We start from the raw sequence: 21,211 nt of genomic DNA, 5'->3' as shown, positions 1-21,211 counted from the left end.
CTTGCTTCCCTTGCCCTCAAAGCATCAGTAGGATTTTCTATTAGCTGCCCCCACTACAGGGAAAGCCAGAATAAAATGGGCTATAGGATCACCTCCACTGCCCTCTCTCAAGCAAGCACTTTCAGGAGGACCCCAGGCTCTGTCCCCCAAAGCCATGAAGGGATGGAGCCCCTCCTCCTGTCGCCAGCTGCATGACCACTAACACTTAAGGTGGGAGTGAGGTGTTTACACGTCTCCCGGATCTGAGCAGTCTCTTTCCTGCTATTGGCCTCAGTAGATAACAATGGGGGATGACTTCAGTGATCTCAGGTTAATTCTCCCTTCTCCTCCAAGGCTGCAGGCAGTCTGGTGCCAGGAAACCTCTACCCAGGGTGGGCTGTGACCAGCCCCTAGTTGTCACTGCTGGCCCCTCCTCAAACTTACTCTTGTGAGGATCCAGGCTGTCCCGTTTGTATCATTCCCGGCCAGAACTGGAAGGCAAAATGCAAAAAGCTTCAGGGTTATGAGTTCACCTCAAAGCACTGCTCAGGATGTCTATGCACTATAATCTTTGCTAAAGACAGTGGGTTCAGATCATCCACCAGCTGCAAAGTGACCTTCCCTAAATGCAGATATAGCCACTGTCCTGCAGAAGATTGCGACCTACAGCTAGCTCCCTCTGGCTTTTCTTCCAGAAAATCTCCCGGAGGGCAGGGACTAGGCAGCAGCTCTTCAGCGTTCACCTGACACCCAACTGAAATCTGGGTGCACTGCAGAGGGTTCAAAAATATCTCATCTGACTACTTTACCCATGTGCCTACCCACCCTTCTCCTCCTCCCTCCATTCTGAAATGTTTCCTGTGTAACATGTGCCTCCACAGCTCCCAGCACGGGGAGAGGACACAGCTCAGAACGAGAGGCCAGGAGCTCGGAGCAGCAGCAGAGATGCCTCCTTTGCTGTGAGCTTTCCTGAGCTTTCTGGTGCCCGCTGACTGGCGGCCTGCTGGAAGGGCAGTAGGATGTCAAGGAAGTCAGAGAGCCCTGGGTTTGAGTCCTGACATCGCTAACCATGTGATTATGATTAAGTTACCCAAACTCTTGTTTTGTTACTAATTAACTCCAGTTTTCTCACCTGTAAAATGGCAATAACAGTAAGAGGCATTTAAGATTATTTTGAGGATTAAATGAGATCATAACATTAAGCTTCTCGGCCCTTGGCAGGTGCAAAATGAAAATGATAATAGAATACTTCTGTCCCTTTAGGGGTTAGTTGCCATAAAGTGACCCTGAGGACACAGGAACAGAGACCAAGGGCCAGGATTAAAAAGATAGAGCTGAAGAGGCAGATAACAACCTGGAAGGGCACCAAAAAAGTGATACTTAATTCCATGTCTTCAGGGACTAAGCTCCTTCCCTCTCCTTCTCCCTCTCTTATTACTCTCCCCCTCTCCCTTGCTCCATGCTTTCTTTCACCATTTTGCACTCAGCAACAGGGCGCCACAAAATGGTCCTTACCCTCTCTTACACCTGACCCAATTAACAAGAAGTGCCAGGTGGATGGCTTTGTGCTTGGCCACGTGGAGCCCATGCGCTCAGGGGCCATGATTATGGATCCAGCTCATGACTTACCCCTGGCGCCCCTGGGAAGGTGGGGCGTGGAATCCCTGGCAGCCCCAGCTTGTTGTGAATGGCAGTGGCTGATACGATCTGGGCTGACGACATGGCGGCCATGTGCTGCAGGGCCTTATCCTTTGCAGTCTGATCCTTGAAGGTGACAGTGACACACAGAATTAATACACGACACATGGCTACAGGGCAGCTTAAACAGGCACAGCCACGAGCACAGGGACTAAAATACAGAGCCACAAAAAAGGCCAAAAAAGCAAACATGCACAGATAAATAAACACAGCCAGAAGGCTAAAAACACACTCAACCTACTGTAACTCTGAACGTTTACTGAGAACACCCAGTAGCAAGGTTTAAAAGGAAAAAAATTTTTAATCCATTTTCCAACAGAATGGGAAGCCTCTGAGAAGAGTGGACAACGTATTTATTTTTCCAGCTTCCAAAGGGAGATGTCTCCAATTACTTAACAGACTCAAGGAGAGGGAAAAAAAGGCCCTGCTTTCAAGCACACAGATGGGGAGGAGGGTGAGAGAAGAGGCGTGGTTGTGGATCTGGGGTAGGACCATCGCAGAGTGCTGGGAGGCCCGTCCGTGTGTTCGGCCTGGGAGCCCTGGCAGACACCTGGTGGGGAGGCTCAGAAGCAGCGGGGCGGCGGGGCGATGAGGCAGGGCGATGACGGGGCCAAGCAGCATGCTGGCAGGGGGCATGCTTTCTCAGGTATCCCCACCTGGGTCAAAGGCTAGACAGGTTCTTTCTATACCCAAGGACACAGGGGATGCTACCAGGTAAATGGTTTCCCCTTTTCCTAAAAGGGTCTTTTCTAAAAAAGCCAAGGCTGATAACACACAGCTAGCCAAAAAGTCTGCCAAGCACAGCTAAAGTACAGAATACTCAATTTGGTGAAAATACTTACCATGCTTGTTACCTGGATACAACAATAAACAATTTGTTAAAAGGATTGCGTTACAAAGGCAGGGTTATTTTTCTTCTTAGTTAAAAAATATATACGTATACAAACACATGATACTTGGGTACAATAAAATGCGTAGGAGCATGGGTTTTTTTTTTTTTCTTTCACATTTTAGGTGAAATGTGTGACCCAGGTAACTATCTAAAGGGCAATTATCAACAACTGCAACTCCCAACTCCTTTGAGCTGGTGCTGAGGCGTCCCCAGTACAGATGGAGAAATGGTCAGGCCCCTGGTGTGGGACAGGCCCTGATGGTGGGGCAGGGCTTCACGCTCAGTAAACATGTCGAGGGTCCTGGCTGCTTGCACAAGGTCTATACAAGCTATCCCAGGCCCAGACTCCATCAAAGCAGGAGCAAAATGGTGACATCAGAGTAAAAAGAACACACTCCCCAGCTGTCATTCAGAGTTCAGACAGAGAGTGAAGGTCAAGGGAAGCTTCAGGCTAAGACACTGAGTACCAGCTGAGAGGTGGCTTCAGTGTTTACAGATTTACCCAAAGGTGATGAATAAACATGCTGAGGCGCCAAAGGCAAGGCCAAAAGGTGGGGGGGGGGGGCGGGGGATCAAAGCCTACAAGACAAGTACTAGAGGGTTCAAAGGAAGATCAATCAGGTGCTCCCAAGGTAGAGACGCCACTTTGCCCCATAACTGCCAGGAGCACCATGTGAATTTTCAAAACGCTTATATTAACCCTTGAAAAGGAGCCTAACGTTCGCATAAGATTTTATGTTTCATACACTTCTCTGGCTCTCCACGGAAAAAACGAGCCTCATCCAACAGCTATTCGGGGATACACATGGTTATAATGAGTATCTGTAAGGGCACTGCTGCAGCTGAATGACTCCAGGAGGGCTCCGGATGCCTGCAGGATTACTGGGCCCCAGAGACTGAAGTGATGCCTTTGCTGCCTCTGGTCAGATGGCATTCTTCGTGTTGAAGCTCCATTTGCTAATCTGCTGAACGTTCGAACCTGAGGCCAGCTTTCTCTGGTAACTTTTTTTTAAAGGCCCGAGACATTTCAGACACTGAGATGCCAGGAAAAAAGACAAATTTTGAAGTCAGTGGAATTTTATGATAAACTGACTATGTGTGTGCAAATGCCCTACAGCCAAACTGGGCCTGACACATACAGATCTCAGTGCCCATCAGTCTACCCTTAGCTGGTCCTGCAGCTCCACCTGCCACCTGCCATCCCCTCAGAGGGTAACCCTGGTATAATGAACAGGAAACCTGGCTCAGTCACACTTCCTTCCTTCTCTGTCAAGAGCACCTTGACATCAATACAAGCTCATGGGTTTCTCTTTGGACCAGTCCCTTTGGACCCCAGCCCCCAAGTCATGTAACCCTTAATAAAAGGATATCAATACCCTCAAGGAAACTGAAGGAATGGCATAGGTATAACCACAGGTGCCTTCCCCAACGAGCTACAAGCCTTACAACCTCTCCAGGGCCCAGGCAGGGGGAGCTGAGAAAATGGCAGCCCAGGCTGCTTGCCTGCCTGGCTGATGTAGACTGTGCGGAATAACTACAAAAGAGCTGTGGGCTTGGCTCTATTCCAAAAGTACATCATGGGGGCTCTCTCAGACCTGAGACTTCTGTGTTTATGCAATGCTGATGACAGGGGCGGTTCTGCTTGCCCAAATACAGAGTGTGTTTGTGCACACTTGGGTGCAGTGACCAGGAATCATTAAGTCCAGGTCCACATGGAAATAAGTACCTACATCTCCACAACCCACTCTTACTCTATTAGAGTTGCTTGAGATGTTTCCCTTTGCTAGGCTGATTGAAAAGTTCTTCAAAACGTTCACAAAAGTTTGATACTTTTCTTTTCTAACAGGGTAATCAGTCAATGAGGAAAGGAGAAAAGTCACCACCTATGCTGTTTATGTCACATAGCTCCAGACACTTCAGAATACGGTCTTTTTCTTTTGTTACATAAAGTCAGGTTTGACTCTCTTATTACCCAGCATTCCACCAGGTACCCAAATGAAAACAGAAGTTCAGAAGCAGAAGAGCACATCAGTTGCTTCGAGCACACCAATTTGCTCTATGCCAGTAAAAGGCGTACGTGCTGGGGAGTCTGGAGACCTGGTTCCAAATCTGCCCTCCACCTGACATTAATGGGCTGTATTACTTTGGGCAAATCACCTAACACTCTAATTTTCTTCAACTACAAAGGAAAGAGTTGTACTTTATATTCTAAAGGTCTTCTGATTCTAAAAGTATTCATAGCTGTGAGTTTGACATCCATTAGAAGCAAATACATCTTAATACATATAGCTGAAAAACCACTAGTGAAAAGACAGCAGGATGTTAAAATTTGGGCAGTTCTTGGCCACCTGTCCTAATAGAGAGAAAGCCAAGTGCAGAGAGGAAATTTTATCTCAAGTAGAGGTTCCTTCTGCACTTGACCTACCTATTTGAGAATAGGCAATTTCCTACAAATGGACTAAAACGTCTACACCAGTCATTTCCTACTTTTTGTAGTGGTGACATTCTGAGTACTCATTTAATTTTATAACATCTCCCCTCTATCTATGATATATGATGGAAAATTAAGATTAAAATTTTTTGTTTAAAATCTAAAGTAACCCTGCAGATAATAAGCACCATCAGGGAGATCTCGAAATCAGAACTGAGAGAATGGCTGTAGGCCTACTTATCCTGAAATGGGAGTACAGGACACCAAGCTGAGAGATTTCAATGGAAGGGCCTCTAAATTGTCATTTTCAGCCTAGAGATACATGCCTGGCTTTGAAGAAATTATAACTCTCAGTGTCAGACCTGAGTAAATGGCTTCTCTGTGTCATTCTAGTCTAATATCCTGGACTTTTAAACATTCCACTCTATCATCACCACCTACCCCCAGAATAAAGGAGGGTAGGGTTGGGGTCGCTAATCCATCCAAACAACAGTAGCTTAAGTAAAATCAAAAATATATGCTACATTTGTACACCACATTAATTTTATTCTAAGATGTTTTCACACTAATATTTCTGAGATGTGGAAGAGATTTACAAAGGATGAGCACATTGTTTTATCTTGAAAAACTGTTATTAAGTCAATACTAAGTTATCGTCTATGATGTCTTAGATTACAGGAAATACTGAGTGTATGCATGTGTACATAGGAGCATGCACGAGGAAAAATGTGTCCTAGGAAAAAGCTTGGACAACTTCATATTCACTCCTTTTTACTGATTTTAAGCCTTTCTATTCCTAAGATTATAAAGAATGAGGCCATAAAAAGCCGAAGTGGGGAAAGCAAAGGCATATCTCCCTTATCCAACCAAACCCAAACTCAACCCCACAACCTGGAATGTGGAAAATATTTATGGAGCAGGAAACATGGGTCTAAGACTGTTGATGGAGTGCTAAGAACAAACAGCCCATGTGACCTGAGACTGAGGGCAGACGAAGCACTCCAAGGCAGAGTGCACGTCTCAGTACCCACTCGACTCTCTTCCTGCCCCATTCCTGGCATACCACACTGTCAACAGCCTCACTACCTCTGCCACGCGGGGTCCAGCAGGCGATGGCAGACATAAACTTCTCAGCCTGAAGCCTTTCAAACTGTTATTGTTACTAAGTAAACAGGCTTTCATATTTCATGAAGCAGAGCAAGGCTGCCACTACAACTCTGGGATCAGCTGACTACCTTCCTCTTGCTGCTGAAATGTACACAATGTTTGGAAAATGTCTTCATGTAATAACCATGACAGGAAGGCAGCCTATCACAGATGCACATGGCTGGAGTGGTGCGCTCTTCAAACTCAGGGACATTTTATGAATCAGTCTCTGGAAAGTAGGGGACCCTTGTTCCCCACCCCCGTTTTCTCAGCTTTTAAATATTCTGGGTAATCAATTATCTCATAATTTTTTAGGCATTAACCATAAACACATTTTAAAGATAATATAAAATGGCACATGCTTGCATGTACTATATTATAGTGGCTACATATGAAATCTGAATGAACAGCATACTAAATCAATATACTCCTGCTTATTCAGGGGCCATCATTTCAGAATTTAAAGACTCCAATCTAATTTCTTCATATGGAAGCCCACCGATACATCAGGAAAAATATGTACAGTCAAAAATAAAAAAGCCCATGGATTCAAAAACTTTTGATAGCTATTAAGTGTTCTTCTCCAAATATACTTCTCTCAGCAATATAAAAATATAGCACATGAGAGGAAAGATAGAAATTTGCTTGTAAAATCACTTTTTCAGAAAAAGAAAAAACAATACTTTCCTAAGAAGTAATTTTGCAGATGTTGTTTCTAATCTTGCACTATGTGGATTCACATGACCTCTGCAATTATTAGCAGTAGCCCTTAAGCAGATAAACATCATAAGAGTCTATGATGGCTTGGAGAAAGGATGGAGGGCACTTGAATTTTTCTAGCCATGATCTCTAATTTGCTTATTATTAGAGAAAGCAGGAGTAAATTCAAAAGGGCCTATTTCGGGCGGGCAATGGCTAATGCCAAGGAGAGAAGGCCCATTCATGCTTCTCCTGACTTGCCACGTAATGAGTAGCAATTAATTCATCTTATTGTATTTCCAAATGCCAAAAACTCCATTCACATCAAAGAAAAAATTTTCAAGGCTTTTACCATTGTCCATTTTTAAATGTACTGTTCTATATTTAGTATTTTATAATTGTCAATAGTGTTTCCTTTAATTCTCATGTGGGGCTCAGCATCATAAAGGATTGCAGACAAGGATCTGTGATTTGTAGGTGTGCCTGAGGACTCTCTACCAGGAAGCCTGGGATTTAGGTCTGCTAATGCCAGGTCTGGGTATTGGGGAGAAGGTACCCACTAACTTTAGCCCCTTTCCCCGTGAGGGACAGTAAGAGGCAGGAGGCAGGGCTTCCCTGGTGGCGCAGTGGTTGAGAGTCTGCCTGCCGATGCAGGGGACGCGGGTTCGTGCCCGGGTCCGGGAAGATCCCACATGCCGCGGAGCGGCTGGGCCCGTGAGCCATGGCCGCTGAGCCTGCGCATCCGGAGCCTGTGCTCCGCAACGGGAGAGGCCACAGCAGTGAGAGGCCCGCGTACCTCAAAAAAAAAAAAAAAAAAAGGCAGGAGGCAAATCTCCCCTGAAAAGCCAGCAAGTACCAGCTCCCACCACTCATCTTCTCTGTTTCATTCGAACAGGCAGACACAATGAAAACAGGGCTCGGTTAAGGGAGACAATGCAAAAGCATCTCGAGTTAGGGCAGTGAGCCCTCATCCTCCACCAGCGAGCACTCTGTAAGGAGGCAGCATGACAACACGTGAAGGGCTTGGGCTGTGGTGCCAGATAGCCCTGGGATCCAGTTCAGACTGTGACCCTGGGTGAGCCCCTTAGCCACTGCAAGCCTCTGCACCCTCACTTGCAAAGTGAGGACAACACCACCTTCAGGAGTGCTTTGAGAACTGCATCCACCACTCTGAGCACACAGTGCCCACAGCCTCGCCATTCTGTGGACGTGTCATCTACGGGGCCCACATGACCGACCATCCAGGCTCAAGTCGCTCGAGAGCTGAAATGCTTAGGAGCCCTGGTCCTGAGTACATAACCTCTGGGCTCAATGTGACAGAGCGCTGTCTATATTGGAGGCCAGTTAACAATGGGATTTCCCTAGGAAGGGACAAAAATGTAGAACGAGGCTGTTTCTGTTGTCCTTAAAGAGGAAATCCAGACCTGGCTCAGCTGACATAGAAAGGTAAATGTATTCAGTCCCCTAGTTTACACTGTAAGTTCTGTATCATCACACCGTTGATGAGAGGTTCTAATTCCATCACATCCAAGCACAAGAAATTAACTGCCTCCAGTCTTGGTTTTAACCCAGCTAAATTTAAAAAAAGGTAATGGAAATATTGCTGAGGAGAAAGAGTACATGTCATGAATGCAAAAGAACTCCTTGAAGATTGGGAGATGCCAGGAAAGGCGGTGTATCATTTCCCAAATCCTGCAGCAAGGCCAAGTGCCTTGGTGCTGGCACTGAGACAAAGGAGGTGGTTGTTTCGGGCTTCTTTTGCCTTGTGTACTGCTGACAGTCAACGCCTGAGTGAGCAAAGTGGCTCAGAAGGCCATGGGGAGCACCACTGGATGAAGTGTAGCGTGTCTTCCCCATGGACAGGCCCATTCCTGGATAGAATCAGTGGTGACACAGCCAGGATTCAGCAGTGTAGATGCAGCAAAGCCCCAGCAAAGTTCTTGAACTCCTCAAGAGAATTAAATCAACAATTTGAACTTTAAGCTCTCTGCTTACTGGAAGGAATGGCAGGTTGGAAAGAATGGCCTGCTCAGAAATCAAATCACAAAGGCCACCAGGGCGAGAATGAAGAAAATGGCCCCGGGGAGCACATGGAGCTTGTAAATTAGTCACCAACGACTGGACACAATCAGAGAAGCTCAGGCTTTTTTCTGCTCTACTGGGATGATGCAATGTCAGCAAGTACAGGCTTTTCTTCAATACAATCCAGAGCTTGACATGAATACGTCTATTGCCTAAGATGTATTCCTGCTGAGGTCAGGGCAGAACAAAGACTTCCTTTACTCTTAGCACTGTCTGGACTCATGCACTCACCAAAACACACCCCAAACCAGAAGCGGCCTGGTCCACCTTCAGGGGAAGATGAGGACAGTCCACAGTGTGGGGGTAGCCCGCAGAGCTTGGCTGTGGCTCTCACAAGCCTCTGAAGCCAGCAAATAAAGGACCACCTTTTTGCTGCTATCAGGGAAAGGAGGCCCCTGGGCAGGGACTGGACAACCTCCCAGGACAAACGAACATATAGAGTCTCAGAGCAGGAAACTCTAAGTAGGAACTCTGAGAAGGAAAGAAGAGACTGTTTATAGCGCACGGAGAACACTTCTGCAGTCTTTCTACATGCTGGGATAATAAATCCCCGGAGCTTAAAAAAAAAAAAGCAAAAACAGTTAAAGACCTTTTGATGAATTAATGGTGAGTGAAATAATTCAAAGTACAGAATCATGTCTAAAGTTGCAGGCCAGGCCTCAGTCTGTACCACACAAAGTCTTCTCAGACGGGCTGCTTCCTCTTACGGCTCAATTGCAGATTCCAATGAGGGGATAAACTAGGCAAGAGGGGGAGATGGAAGATAACACATGAAGCCGGCATGGGTAACACTGCTGTAGACCCAGCTGGTGACAGAAGGTCCAAGGGAGATTTCTGAGACGGCATCTGTGGAATTCCTCAATGCATGTTCCACAGACCTATAAGCCACCTGCATGCTGTAATTGCACAGATCCATCTTCTACTTTATAACTAGAACCAGGCACCTGAAGAGTGGTGGGCCAAAAGGATCATGTCTGGGCAGGGGCCAAACATGTGGTCCTCCCATCACAGAGAAATGACTCTCTTCTAGACCAGCGGTTATCACACTCTGACTTGTCTTTTAGACATTTTAGTCAAGAAAATTAAAAAAAAAAGTATATATTTGATGTTCAATATTCTGGCACTCTGGCCACAAATGCCTTGCAGTTCCAATCCATCTTAGGGCTTCTGAATCTCACCTGCACTCTGCTGGCCTCTTCACCCTTTTCCCTACTGCCCCAGTCTCCCTGCTGATGGTTCTTGGTCTCCTCACATTGGTCCTTGACCTCTTCAACTATCCCCTAGTTTTTCTTGCCCCTTGCATCTCTCTCCTGTGGTTGAAGTCTGTGTCCAAGGCCATCCCAAATTGTTGGCCAAGTCTATCCTAGCTCAGGCCAGGATAAACTATAGAGAAGAAGTCTCAGGTTGGTGCCAATGGCTTTAGCACAAGTTCATAGTAAACAATGGGTAAAAATCTAGATTCGTTTTAGGATAAGGGCCAAAGGAGAAGAGATAGTTTTCACTGGATTTGATTTTCTCAGGGAAATACTAAATGGCAAGGAAAGACACTGATGGTGGGGGGCTGAGCTTGGTTGAGGAAGGACAGTAGGTAAAAAAGTAAGAAAGTAAGAAAAAGTAAGAATAATGTTTTGCCATTTGATTTCTTTTAGTTAAAAAAAAAAAACCTTAAAGGAAATATAATGAAAAGAATCATTTCTGGATAGTACAAACATGAATGCTTAATATGTCATTCTCTGTACTTACTAACTTTTTGTTGTATTTAAAGTTTAGCAACAAAAACTTCATAGTTAATTTTGATGTACACTCTCAGTTAATGGCCATTACTTGAAGAGAACCTGGCCTTTAATAACCTAAGTTTTAAATGCTGCCTTTGAAAAGTTTCAGTGTACAGTTTTCAGACTTAATAAGAATAGAACTTTTTAACATAATTCACTCTTTTTTTTTTTTTTTTTTTTTTTTTTTTTTTTTTTTTTTTGCTGTACGCGGGCCTCTCACTGCTGTGGCCTCTCCCGTTGCGGAGCACAGGCTCCGGACACACAGGCTCCGCGGCCATGGCTCGCGGGCCCAGCCGCTCCGCGGCATGTGGGATCTTCCGGGATCGGGGCACGAACCCGTGTCCCCTGCATCGGCAGGCGGACTCTCAACCACTGCGCCACCATGGAAGCCCCATAATTCACTCTTTAAAAACAATGAGCAAGAAAGAGTATGCAGCAATCAGACTGGAGTGGAGTGGGGACCAGCCGAGGATGACAATAAGGATGGATAAGAGCCACGGAGCAGGGCCCCAGGGGTGCTTGGTCGGCCCCTGGTCCAGGCCCACATCTTTCTCCCTTGGCCTCTTAGAGCAGCCCCTGAATTAGCCTCCCTGCCTCCAGCTTTGCCGCGCTCCGCGCTATCCTCTAAAAATGGTTGGAGGGATCTTTCCAAAGCATAACTGTGAACGACCCCTGCGTGCTCCCACGCTCCTCAGGGAAACCTCATCCCTCCAGTCTCATTCCTCATTCCGTGCCTCCAGCTAGATGGTGTTCTTCATGGTTCCCCCAAACCCCCCACCCCCATTATCTGTGGAAGTTCTCTACCTCCCTCTACAGTTAGTTCTAATGGAATCCCCTCTATGGGGCTTTCTTTAATTCCCCCACACTCAGAATTAATCATCCTTTTCACTGCGTGGTCTTTGCACTGCTCTGTTAAATTTCTACTGCAGAGCCCCCTAGCTGGGGACAATCCACTGGGAATCTTGTATTTTCCCCAAATGTGGCCAAAAATAACAGAAAGAATGAGTGTTCCCCCAAAACAGAGACTCTTGTGTATTCAACTTTCCACGCCCAACATCTACTAAAGGGTCTAGAACACATGGCTTCTCAATGGAACCATTACTGGACTGAATTAAGTAATCATTTCTGCGCTTTTAAAGTTCAAATCTACATGGAAATCTTAAACTTTTACTAAAACAATTTTGTTTTAAACAAAAATTAAAATCCACACATTTTGGGGTGATCTGGCTCACAAACAAGCACTTTGAGAACCAATGCATTTAGCAGAAGCATAAAGCTGACCTTTGAAACTCATCCTAACAGATTTTCAAGAGCGTGACTTCTGTAGCTAGGATGACTCATCCACAACCGTGACATGAGAATAACCACTGTCTCGAGCCTGTTTTCTTCAGAAGGATATGGCAGAACAGGCTACGGAATTTAGAAAATGTGGGCTCTAAGTGGGACCCCCAAGCTGTCCCATAACGGCCGGAGGCACGGCTGAGAGGCGGGCATTTCCTTTTCCTTCTGCCTAAAGCAGTGTGGGTTTTCAAACCTTATTCAACAGAACCAGCCAAAGAGGCCACTGCTAAGGATGAGAGAGTGTGAGCTTTAAATAAAACAGCTTTTACTCTTTTACATATGGAAAATTTCGAGTAAGATTTCAATCTGAAATGTGAGTTTTGCTGCTTAAAAAAGGCTGGAAAACCACTAGCCTCAAGAATTCTCCTGCACCCTTCCCGGGAAAGTGAAGAGAGGCTCACAGGCAAGAGGTGCCCTCGGGAGCCACACCTGGCCCTGGCCCTGGCCCTGGCCCTGGCCCCAGGTGTGAGCAAACCACTTTTTCAAACCCCAAGGGAGAACAGGGAAATGAAACTTGGCTTCAGTCTTCACAGGAGGGCCACAGGCCTCCGTCCACCCCAGAGAACAGAAATCCTTTGACTTCAGAGCATGTGGAGAAATGGCGAGAAGCCCGGCTGGAAAGGCACGGCAAGGACAGGTCCGGAGATGGCCAGTCAATAGCTATCTCCTCTAGGAAGTCTTGCTGCATCGTCTCAGACAAAGCACGGCACCTGTTGTGAATCTGGATACTTCCTGCCACCCCTACCCCTGCTCAGAAGCTATCCTTGCTGTCTACTGAGATGACTTCAAATTCTGTAGTGAGTTTATCTCATTAGCCAGTATGGGAGGCCAAGAAGCCAGAGGCTAACAGCCTGACCCCACAAGGAACTCGGCGAGGATGCTCATCTCTGCCTCCTGAGGATGTTAGACTCCAGAGCTGAACAAGAAAGTGCAGACAGAGAGAGGAGTTCTATCCTCCTACCATGCCAAGGGGCCTGAGCCCATTTCCTGGCAATGGCTGGTAGGAAGGTTAAGGAGGGCATCTTTAACCTAAAACGCCTGTGGGAGGTGAAGGCAGCAGCATCTCTGCAGGCAGGTGGCAGCCAGCCTTATTCTCCTCAACTGTCCTAACTCCCTCCGAGTGGGGACGCAGCAGCTCTGCAGCTAGGAACACATCACCCCGAGATACTGATGACCATCAATCCCAAATTAGGCCCACATCTTGACCGATGGCTCAAAGTTTAAAAATCATTTTACTTCTAAAATGTAGTGGCTGAGGGACTGTGGGAAGCAAGGCTGGCACGCCCAGGTCCAAACGGGCGTGAGGGGTGGTGACAGGTTATCTACAATGTGTACCGATGAGAAGCCTACTGCTTGAAATCCACTTCAGCCTCCGCTACAGGAAACCCTGTCTGGAAGAGCAGTGGTTTAGGATTCAGAGAGTTCAAATCCTGACTTCACCACTTCCTATGCTGGATGGCTTTTGGTGAGTTAATTAAACCTTTGGATCCCTGGTTTCCTAAATATTACTCCTCAAAATCCGAAGAATGGAACTCACTTTGTAGTGAGCTTACATGAGAGAACACACAAGAGGCTCTGCACTGCACTAACTCCTCTCTTTCATCCCCAAACTCAGCAGCACATTGTCCATACAGCTCGTCTCTGGGGCTGCCTACACATTTAACTTTGGTTCTTTCTGCGAACACTTATCCTACAGTGCCCTATATTTCACATTCCCATTTCCACGGCCAGCTCTGTGAATAGAGGATTGGTTGTTAACTGCCCACTGTGATAAGCGCCATGCCTGGAACACTCGACTGGTATTAGCTGATGGGAAGAACAAAGGCCTCCATTTTTCCAAGAGTAATGAGGTAGGGAGGAAGGAAAGGAACTGTAAGAAGATGGAGGTGGTTCTTGGAGATGAAATGCCGAGCCAGTTGCTACCCCACTGCCTCTGTTTCTGCCTCTTCTTCGTGCCTGCCCCAGAGGAGAGTGGTCCAGGGCTGGCTGAAAGTGGGGGGGAAGTCTTTTTGTAAGAACAAACACAAATACGACTGTGTGTTGGTATGTATGTGTATGTATAAGGTAATGGCAAAACTGTTTTCATTGAAGAAAATTTGTAAAGTCACCAAGAGAGAAAAACAGTGCTTGTGGAATCCCATGGGGATCCCCTCTGACCAGGAGAGCTTTACCCACCATTTACAGGGCTTTCGGTCCAGGGCCATGTGCCCTGGTGACCATACAGGAACCACACAGTGCAGAAATAGAACAATTCATAACATCACAGATGGAAACACAAAATTGATGTCTGTAAACTTCTTTGTACATCATTAATCCGTTAGAGAAACTAGAAACAGAGTGAGAACTTGAGCAAACACTGGGGTAGTTACATCCACATAGAAAGGACTGCACCTTTGGTTAAAAAGCAGGAGCTACGAAGTTATTTTAGTCTTCCAACTGCTCAGCCAGTGCAACTAAAAGCCAGCCACCAGCAGCCACATGTGTGAGCGAGCGAGCGAGCCAGCATGCTGCCCACTGCAGAGGGCACCCCAAATGCGCCTTCCTGGTCACTAGACCTATTTCAGTCAGCTTCGTTTGCATAAAAAATGTTGGAGGCCTTTGGGAAGGGTCCCAGTGTTCACCACTTGGGGCTGTGAAATTACACTTTGTCCTTTAGTTTAGAACAAAAACACAAATTTACTTAATGTATGGGGGAAAAAATCAGAACAGAACCAAAAACAGGCATATGGGAAAGACAACAATATGGACTACAGATTCATTTTTATTATAAAGTAAAGCTCCTCCATGCAAACTATAATCCCTTTGCATTTCTCAAATAGGGCATTATGGAGGAAAAAAAGTCATGTATGCTTTACTGCAAGTTTTGGAAAGGGAGAAAATAGGGAGAACTTGCATTTTTAAGTCGTCCATGCCTCTGTTTTTGCTATGAAATATATTTTAAAAGACCAGAAAATGAGGCACATGTATAATAAAAACAATAAACTCAAGTATAAACAGAATTGCAAACATGGATTTGGTCAAGAGCTTTCCCATCTCTAAGACCTATCTTTTTTTTAAGCCCTCACCTCAAATTTCTTTTTTAATTAACAAAGCCACACACTTAAAAAACATTAAGCAATGTGGAAGAAATCTGGCAGAAAATACTCTCTGTTGGAAGAACACATGAAAAATTACATGAAGATGTATTTTTCATAAGTACTGAAAATACATCAAAAGCACGAATTAAAATAATTCCTAAATTTTTTTCAAAGTAATTTCATGATGGCCACTTGGAAATGATTCATTTATAATTTCTACACCAACTTTGCATCTCTTTGACTTTTTTTCCCTCTCCTAGCTCAGGGCTGCTTGGTGGATATTTGAAGGGTAAAAAAAAATCATGTTTCTGTGCTGAAAAGTTATCAAGACCAGCTCTCTGCTGCATTTGCATTGTTATTAGGAACACACACACACACACACAAACACACACACACACCCTCTCTCACTCTCTCTCTCTCTCTCTGAGCTTAATGTGAGGCTAGTACAGAAACAGAGAGATTAGACACAAAGAAATGTAAACAGCTCTCACATGCGAGGAAACTAGGTTACCAGAATCCCAGCACCAGGCATTCACCAGTCACCATGGAAAACAGGAAGTGAGATGCATAGCAACCACAAGCCAAAAAGCAGGAAAGCGCATACCTTTAGCTTGGAATGAAAATCACGAGATTTCCTTCTGGCAAGAACCTGAATGTGACTAGACACCTGCAGGGTAGGGGAAGGGAGGAAAACAAAGGAAAAGCCTGTAACCATGGAGATGAAAAGCCCCCTACAACTGGGCAAGCCAGACGTACCTTAATGGCGGCTTGAATTTCTCGAACTTTCTTTCTTGCTAAGACCTGTATATGACTAGACACCTACATTGTTCGGGTTTATGAGGGGAAACAAAACAAAACAAAACAAAACAAAAAAAGGAAATCAAATATAAAATCGCTACTCCTTGGGAGGGTTTCGGGGTGGGGGGTGGGGGGGAAGGTTATTTGCATCTCAACAAAGCTCTGCAGTTAGGAATACACAGTCCCAGCCAGACACCAAGCCCCCAGCGCTGCTCTAAGCTTTTCAGACTGGGTCATCACTGCAGTGACTGGAGTCAGGATGAAAGTTGAAGCTAATCTTAGTTTTCTCACCCAGGAGAAATCATGGGCACGGGATGAGAGGGGGAGAGTGGGGTGTTTTCTTTATAAAATTAAAAAGGTGGGAGTAGAGGTAAATGAAAATATTTATAGCTTCTCAGTATCAGGAGGGAAAATCCCTTTTTCTCAATTTAGAAGAGACTATCCATAAATTAGCACATTCCGCAGAATCAAAAAGCTGAAGCTGTAGGTTGTATTCTGATCTCATTAAGAGCTCTGGATTCTGTAGCAAATGTTAAAATAATACTGACATGTAAATTAGATCTCAAAGAGAAATGGAAAGACCCAGTTAGCAGAGCTTTTTTTTTCCCCCCTTATAAATATCTTTAATCCTTCCACTCTTTTGGGTATTGACTGGGCGCCAAGTGGATTTGCATATTATTACAGAGCGAAAAGTGTGAATACAGCCAGCCAGCCAGCCTGTTAAAAATCTGGGTTGAAAAACCACACGGATTTGCTGAACAACAAATTCACATTGGAGAGGTATCACCAACTGCCGCCTAAAAACATCCCCAGGATGCCGGGGTATGGAAACCAAGCCAAGCCCGGCTTCTGAAACACAATGATTCCACTGGGTAAACAAATTTGCATCTCTTTCAGCAGGACTTGGTTAAATTTAGAAGTGTCCCCCCAGTGAAGGGGTTGGGCACATGACCAGAGCTCACAGACCAGTAGACAGTCCAGGTCCAGCACCTTCAGTATGCTGGGAATTAGATTTGTCTGTTTCAGAAATTTAGAACCTCCCATTTAGAAGTTCAGCAACTGTGAGGCCATTACTTGATTTCAAACACTCCAGCCACCCTAAAAACAGGATTTATGATAACAAATGAACCTCTTATCTCTAACTCTGCCTTCGAGTTTCAATTTGCTTCCGCATTTTATTTTATTTTTTTAAGTACGGAGAAGCAGGAACTCCCCCATCCTCTTCACCTCTCCATCCTGCTCCTGCTTTCACTTATTTTCACCAGAATTTTGTTCTGATGTGATTCTCTGACTTGCTGAGGGCCACAGTGGGGGGAATATCCACCGAACAGACAGTGCCCTGCCTCTGAGCACGGGCAGGAGGCCACCTGCCTCTGTGCTGACTCAGCAGTGGGCTCCCGGCTGGGGCACAGGAGCGTTCCTGGGGAAAGCTCTCCCCGTCATAAACACTCAGGAAAACAACTCATCACTGAGCAAAGGACTGGAATCTGCTGCTCAGGCTTAACGAGACCACAGTTGAGCTCGCCTTTTGATTTGATTATAGTTTTTAAAATTCATGCCATTTCAGTCAGCATAGGTCAACATTAAAATACACATATTTTTTTTTTCTGTTAACAACTCACCCATGAGGTTGGTTTGATGGTTTTCCCCCCTTCCATTTCTTTCTTTTTCTGTTTTTTGTTAAACACTAATTTCTCATCCGTTCCAGTTCTGAACTGGGTCAGAGATTTGGGCTGCTTTACATCAGAAGGAACGAGGAGCGCCAGAACGCTGACAGAGGGCAGAGGAAAATTCCTGACCCTGCTCTGCACAAAGGTATTGTAACTTCATTTCAGTCACAGCAGCTACTGACAAAAAGCCATAGCTTAAGGAGCAACAGTTCCCTGGACGCACATCATTCAGCCTTATATTCCAGCCAATACTCATGGTTGCTGGTGTTACTTTTTCATTGAAATGATGACTAATATGTAATTGTTCCAGGATTTTACAATGCGCAAAATCTCAAAATTTCATGACTTGCAAAGTATACCTGCACCTGCAGCTTTTGCAATGTTTGCAGATGCACAGTTTCGGAAAGAAATTTAAGTTTTACAATACAGTACAGGAACAGTTCATACACTGTCCTTAGCGGTGAAACTTTCCCATATGTTTATAGAAGGAATTCCAGAGACCACATAATAAAAGGTCACTGAAATGATGAACAGTGAAAACTGAGCCAATTTCAAACACCTACAACACTGACGTCCTTACAGGGAACTCCAATTGGGGGCTCCTAGGAGCCAAAGCACAGACAGCCACTGCAGCCAAAATGCCTCCTTGGGCCATTCGCTAACATGCACAATTTCCAGGTCGGTTGTTTTACCTGTTTTCTGGTCCTCGTCTTCCCTGTCCTGAGTTTGATGTATCTGGCTATCAATTCATTCCTACCTGAAAGAAAGAAGAATTTACAATAAAGTAGGTTACTTTGGGGCGGGGCGGGGGAGGGGGGAGCCTCTGAAAAGCTAACAATATAATTCAGAATCAGGAATTTTTGTTGCACCTGTAAGTTTATTAATGCTAGAAAAATAAAAAGGACAATTTTTTGCAAACAATATTTCCTAGGAGAAATTAGGACGAAGGGAATTTAATTATGAACTACAATCAGCAATTGAGGAGAGAAATGTGCCTTTTAAAAATGTGCCTTTGTGTTTGCATGCTTGTCCTTAAACGGATGGTCACTTGTATAAAAAACAAATACAAGGATTAGTGTGGGAGTATACAGACCTGGTTCTGTTCCAGTCTTATTTTTCATATTCCTTCTCACCCAGGTTTCTACTCAGAGTTAACTCCAGTTAGAGTCATAAGAGCCACGAGAGGATGAACTGCTCTGGCCACAGAAACACAATGAAAAGAAGCTACAGTATGAACACAGACACCCCCCTAAACGTAGTCACTGTGCCAGTAACAAACTATACAGAAACTGTCAGTGCCAAAAAAAAAAAAAAAAGACTCAACCTTTTCCAAGCTTTATTACCTCTGGGGGAAAGAAAACGCCTTAAAGTATAAACAAATACCCCCGGTCCCTACTCCAAGAGACTGAGAAATCTCAAAGAGATGACCTGAACTATAATGGGAAACTACACCCCCAAAGCCAAGTGGGGAAATGTATTACTAATACTACATGAAATATAAATGCACTCATACGGGACACGTGGGTCCAAACTGCCACTATAATCATCACGGTGTATCTAGTGGTCTAATTTGTGTTTGCTGTCTTACTCCCCACACATACTGCATAGCTGAAGACAGCAAGAGATTTTGTCTTGTTCCCCAAGGTCTCCCCAGCACGCAGCACACTGCTGGGCACACAGAAAGAAAAAATGAGAAACTAATACAGCCTCTGGTGACAGAGAGTACCACAAGCCCCAGACCTCCCCAGCAGAGTAAAGAACTGGCGGCCCTGGTGAGAATGTCTTTATGGGAATCTTGCCTGAGAATTCTAAAACCTCTCCCATCGCTGCCTAGAACATTCCTGTAATTATGGCTCTGTTCTCCACCTGCCCGTGTTAGGACCATGCAGGATATGGTTGTCACTGGAAGGCAAGGGAATCGTGGAATTTTGGGACTGGGGAGTACTTCTGAGTCATCCTTTCCTACCCCTAAAAGTCTAAGTCCTTATGTAAGCCAGCACTTCTAGAATTAAGGAAGTAGCCCATGCTATCTTAAAATATACTGAAGAATTAAAAGACCCTCCTTATTTGAGGCTTCCTGTAACTTTCATCCCCAGATTCTTTTTGTTCCCCTTAATAAGAACAAGGCTAGTTCTTTTTTTTTTTTTTTTCTTTTTGCAGTATGCGGGCCTCTCACTGTCGTGGTCTCTCCCGTTGCGGAGCACAGGCTCCAGACGCGCAGGCCCAGCGGCCATGGCTCACGGGCCCAGCCGCTCCGCGGCATATGGGATCCTCCCAGATCGGGGCACGAACCCGTATCCCCTGCATCGGCAGGCGGACTCTCAACCACTGCGCCACCAGGGAGGCCCGAGAACAAGGCTAGTTCTTAATGCACATGACTGCCTTTCAGATATTACTGACAGCTTTCAGGTCCTCCTGCAGTTGTATCCAGGCTAAACCTTTCCTGTTCCTTTGTTATCTGTGATAAGCTTTGGAACACTCCCATATCCATCCTGTGACCATCCTTTGTCTAGTTTCCTTTCATAGCCTGGAGCCCAGAACTGTAGTCACCTCCCTGGTCCTAAATACTCCACCTCTGTTAATGCAGCCTAACACTGCACTAGATCTGGGGGGATCACAATAAACTGTCAACTGATGTCAATTTGAACTCTTAGGTCTTTTTCATATGGCCTAATTCTCAGATATATCCCTACCCCTGTTCCCAGTCTTTTCATGTGTAGTTGGGATTTTCAGATCCAAATACAAAATGCTGTGTGTATTTCTACCGCATTTCATCTTATTCGATTAAGCCTATCATTCCAGTCTTTGAATCTCAGATCCTGATTCTGTGACTGAACTTATCCTTTAACCATAGGAAAAGGAACTCTAAATTCAGTTTTGAGGATTGCTTCTCAAAGCATTCTCTTTCAACTTTTGAGAACTACCAATATGCCCTGTAGTGTCATCAGGTCTACTTCTCCATCTCTCAGATGGTTGTACAGATTTTGCAATTTGTCTCAAAGGCTGGCTAACAGCAGAGCCCAGCTAGGAGTGCCTAATTACCAGAAGCCAGACCTAAATGACAATGTCTGCAGCAGAGCCAAGCATCCTCCAGCTCAGGACCTCACTGTGCACCCTGTTCAGAGCTGAGTGGCCAGGACGAAATAAATCCAGGGCTCTGAATTACATGCAATTTCATCTGAACCTTGTCCAGATGGGAAAAACGTCCCCTGCCCCCGCATTTGCTTATTTTCTAGGAAAACAGACAGAATAGCTTGATACAAGTGGCATACAACCTATATCACCAGTTTTTAATTTCTTACGGCATTTGGTTGAATGAATGAGATCAGTACCTAGGACAGCCACGTTTGACTGTGCACCCTGGGTTTATGCAGTGGCATAAACAATGTCAACTCATAATTTGATTAAAATGCTTCTAAAGACCACTACTTCTACAAGAAGGCCTCACTGAGCATCTACTATGTGCTGAGTGCTATGCTACATCATTTCATGGAAAGCTGGTCATGACTCTCATGTCCCTGGTTCTTTACATGAGCAAGATTACCTTTCTTTTAAAAGCCTGTGTTCTTTCTTTCATACCATGTTTCAAGCCATGAAGGGTAATTAACTTGAAGCTGCTATGT

General features: G+C 45.1%; 1 protein-coding gene across 9 annotated transcripts in view; it reads right to left on the bottom strand.

Annotated features, from left to right (window-relative positions):
- Positions 1–21,211, bottom strand: part of TEAD1 (TEA domain transcription factor 1) — a 266,377-nt gene that overhangs the window by 57,402 nt on the left and 187,764 nt on the right. For 5 of the 9 annotated variants that reach the window (XM_060104071.1, XM_060104068.1, XM_060104069.1 and 2 more), the window contains 6 exons: positions 18,281–18,345; positions 15,877–15,939; positions 15,725–15,787; positions 2,520–2,531; positions 1,609–1,743; positions 424–470 (listed from right to left, as the gene is read on the bottom strand). In XM_060104071.1, the coding sequence (XP_059960054.1) occupies positions 424–470; positions 1,609–1,743; positions 2,520–2,531; positions 15,725–15,787; positions 15,877–15,939; positions 18,281–18,345 (385 nt within the window). The remainder of the gene's footprint in view (positions 1–423; positions 471–1,608; positions 1,744–2,519; positions 2,532–15,724; positions 15,788–15,876; positions 15,940–18,280; positions 18,346–21,211) is intronic. The other 4 variants (XM_060104063.1, XM_060104064.1, XM_060104065.1 and 1 more) reach the window with 4 other exon arrangements.

This window comes from Mesoplodon densirostris, chromosome 7, assembly GCF_025265405.1.
Source record: "Mesoplodon densirostris isolate mMesDen1 chromosome 7, mMesDen1 primary haplotype, whole genome shotgun sequence".
NCBI lineage: Eukaryota > Metazoa > Chordata > Mammalia > Artiodactyla > Ziphiidae > Mesoplodon > Mesoplodon densirostris.
The sequence above is the reverse complement of the archived record's forward strand: the minus strand, read 5'-3'. Positions and strand labels throughout refer to the sequence as shown.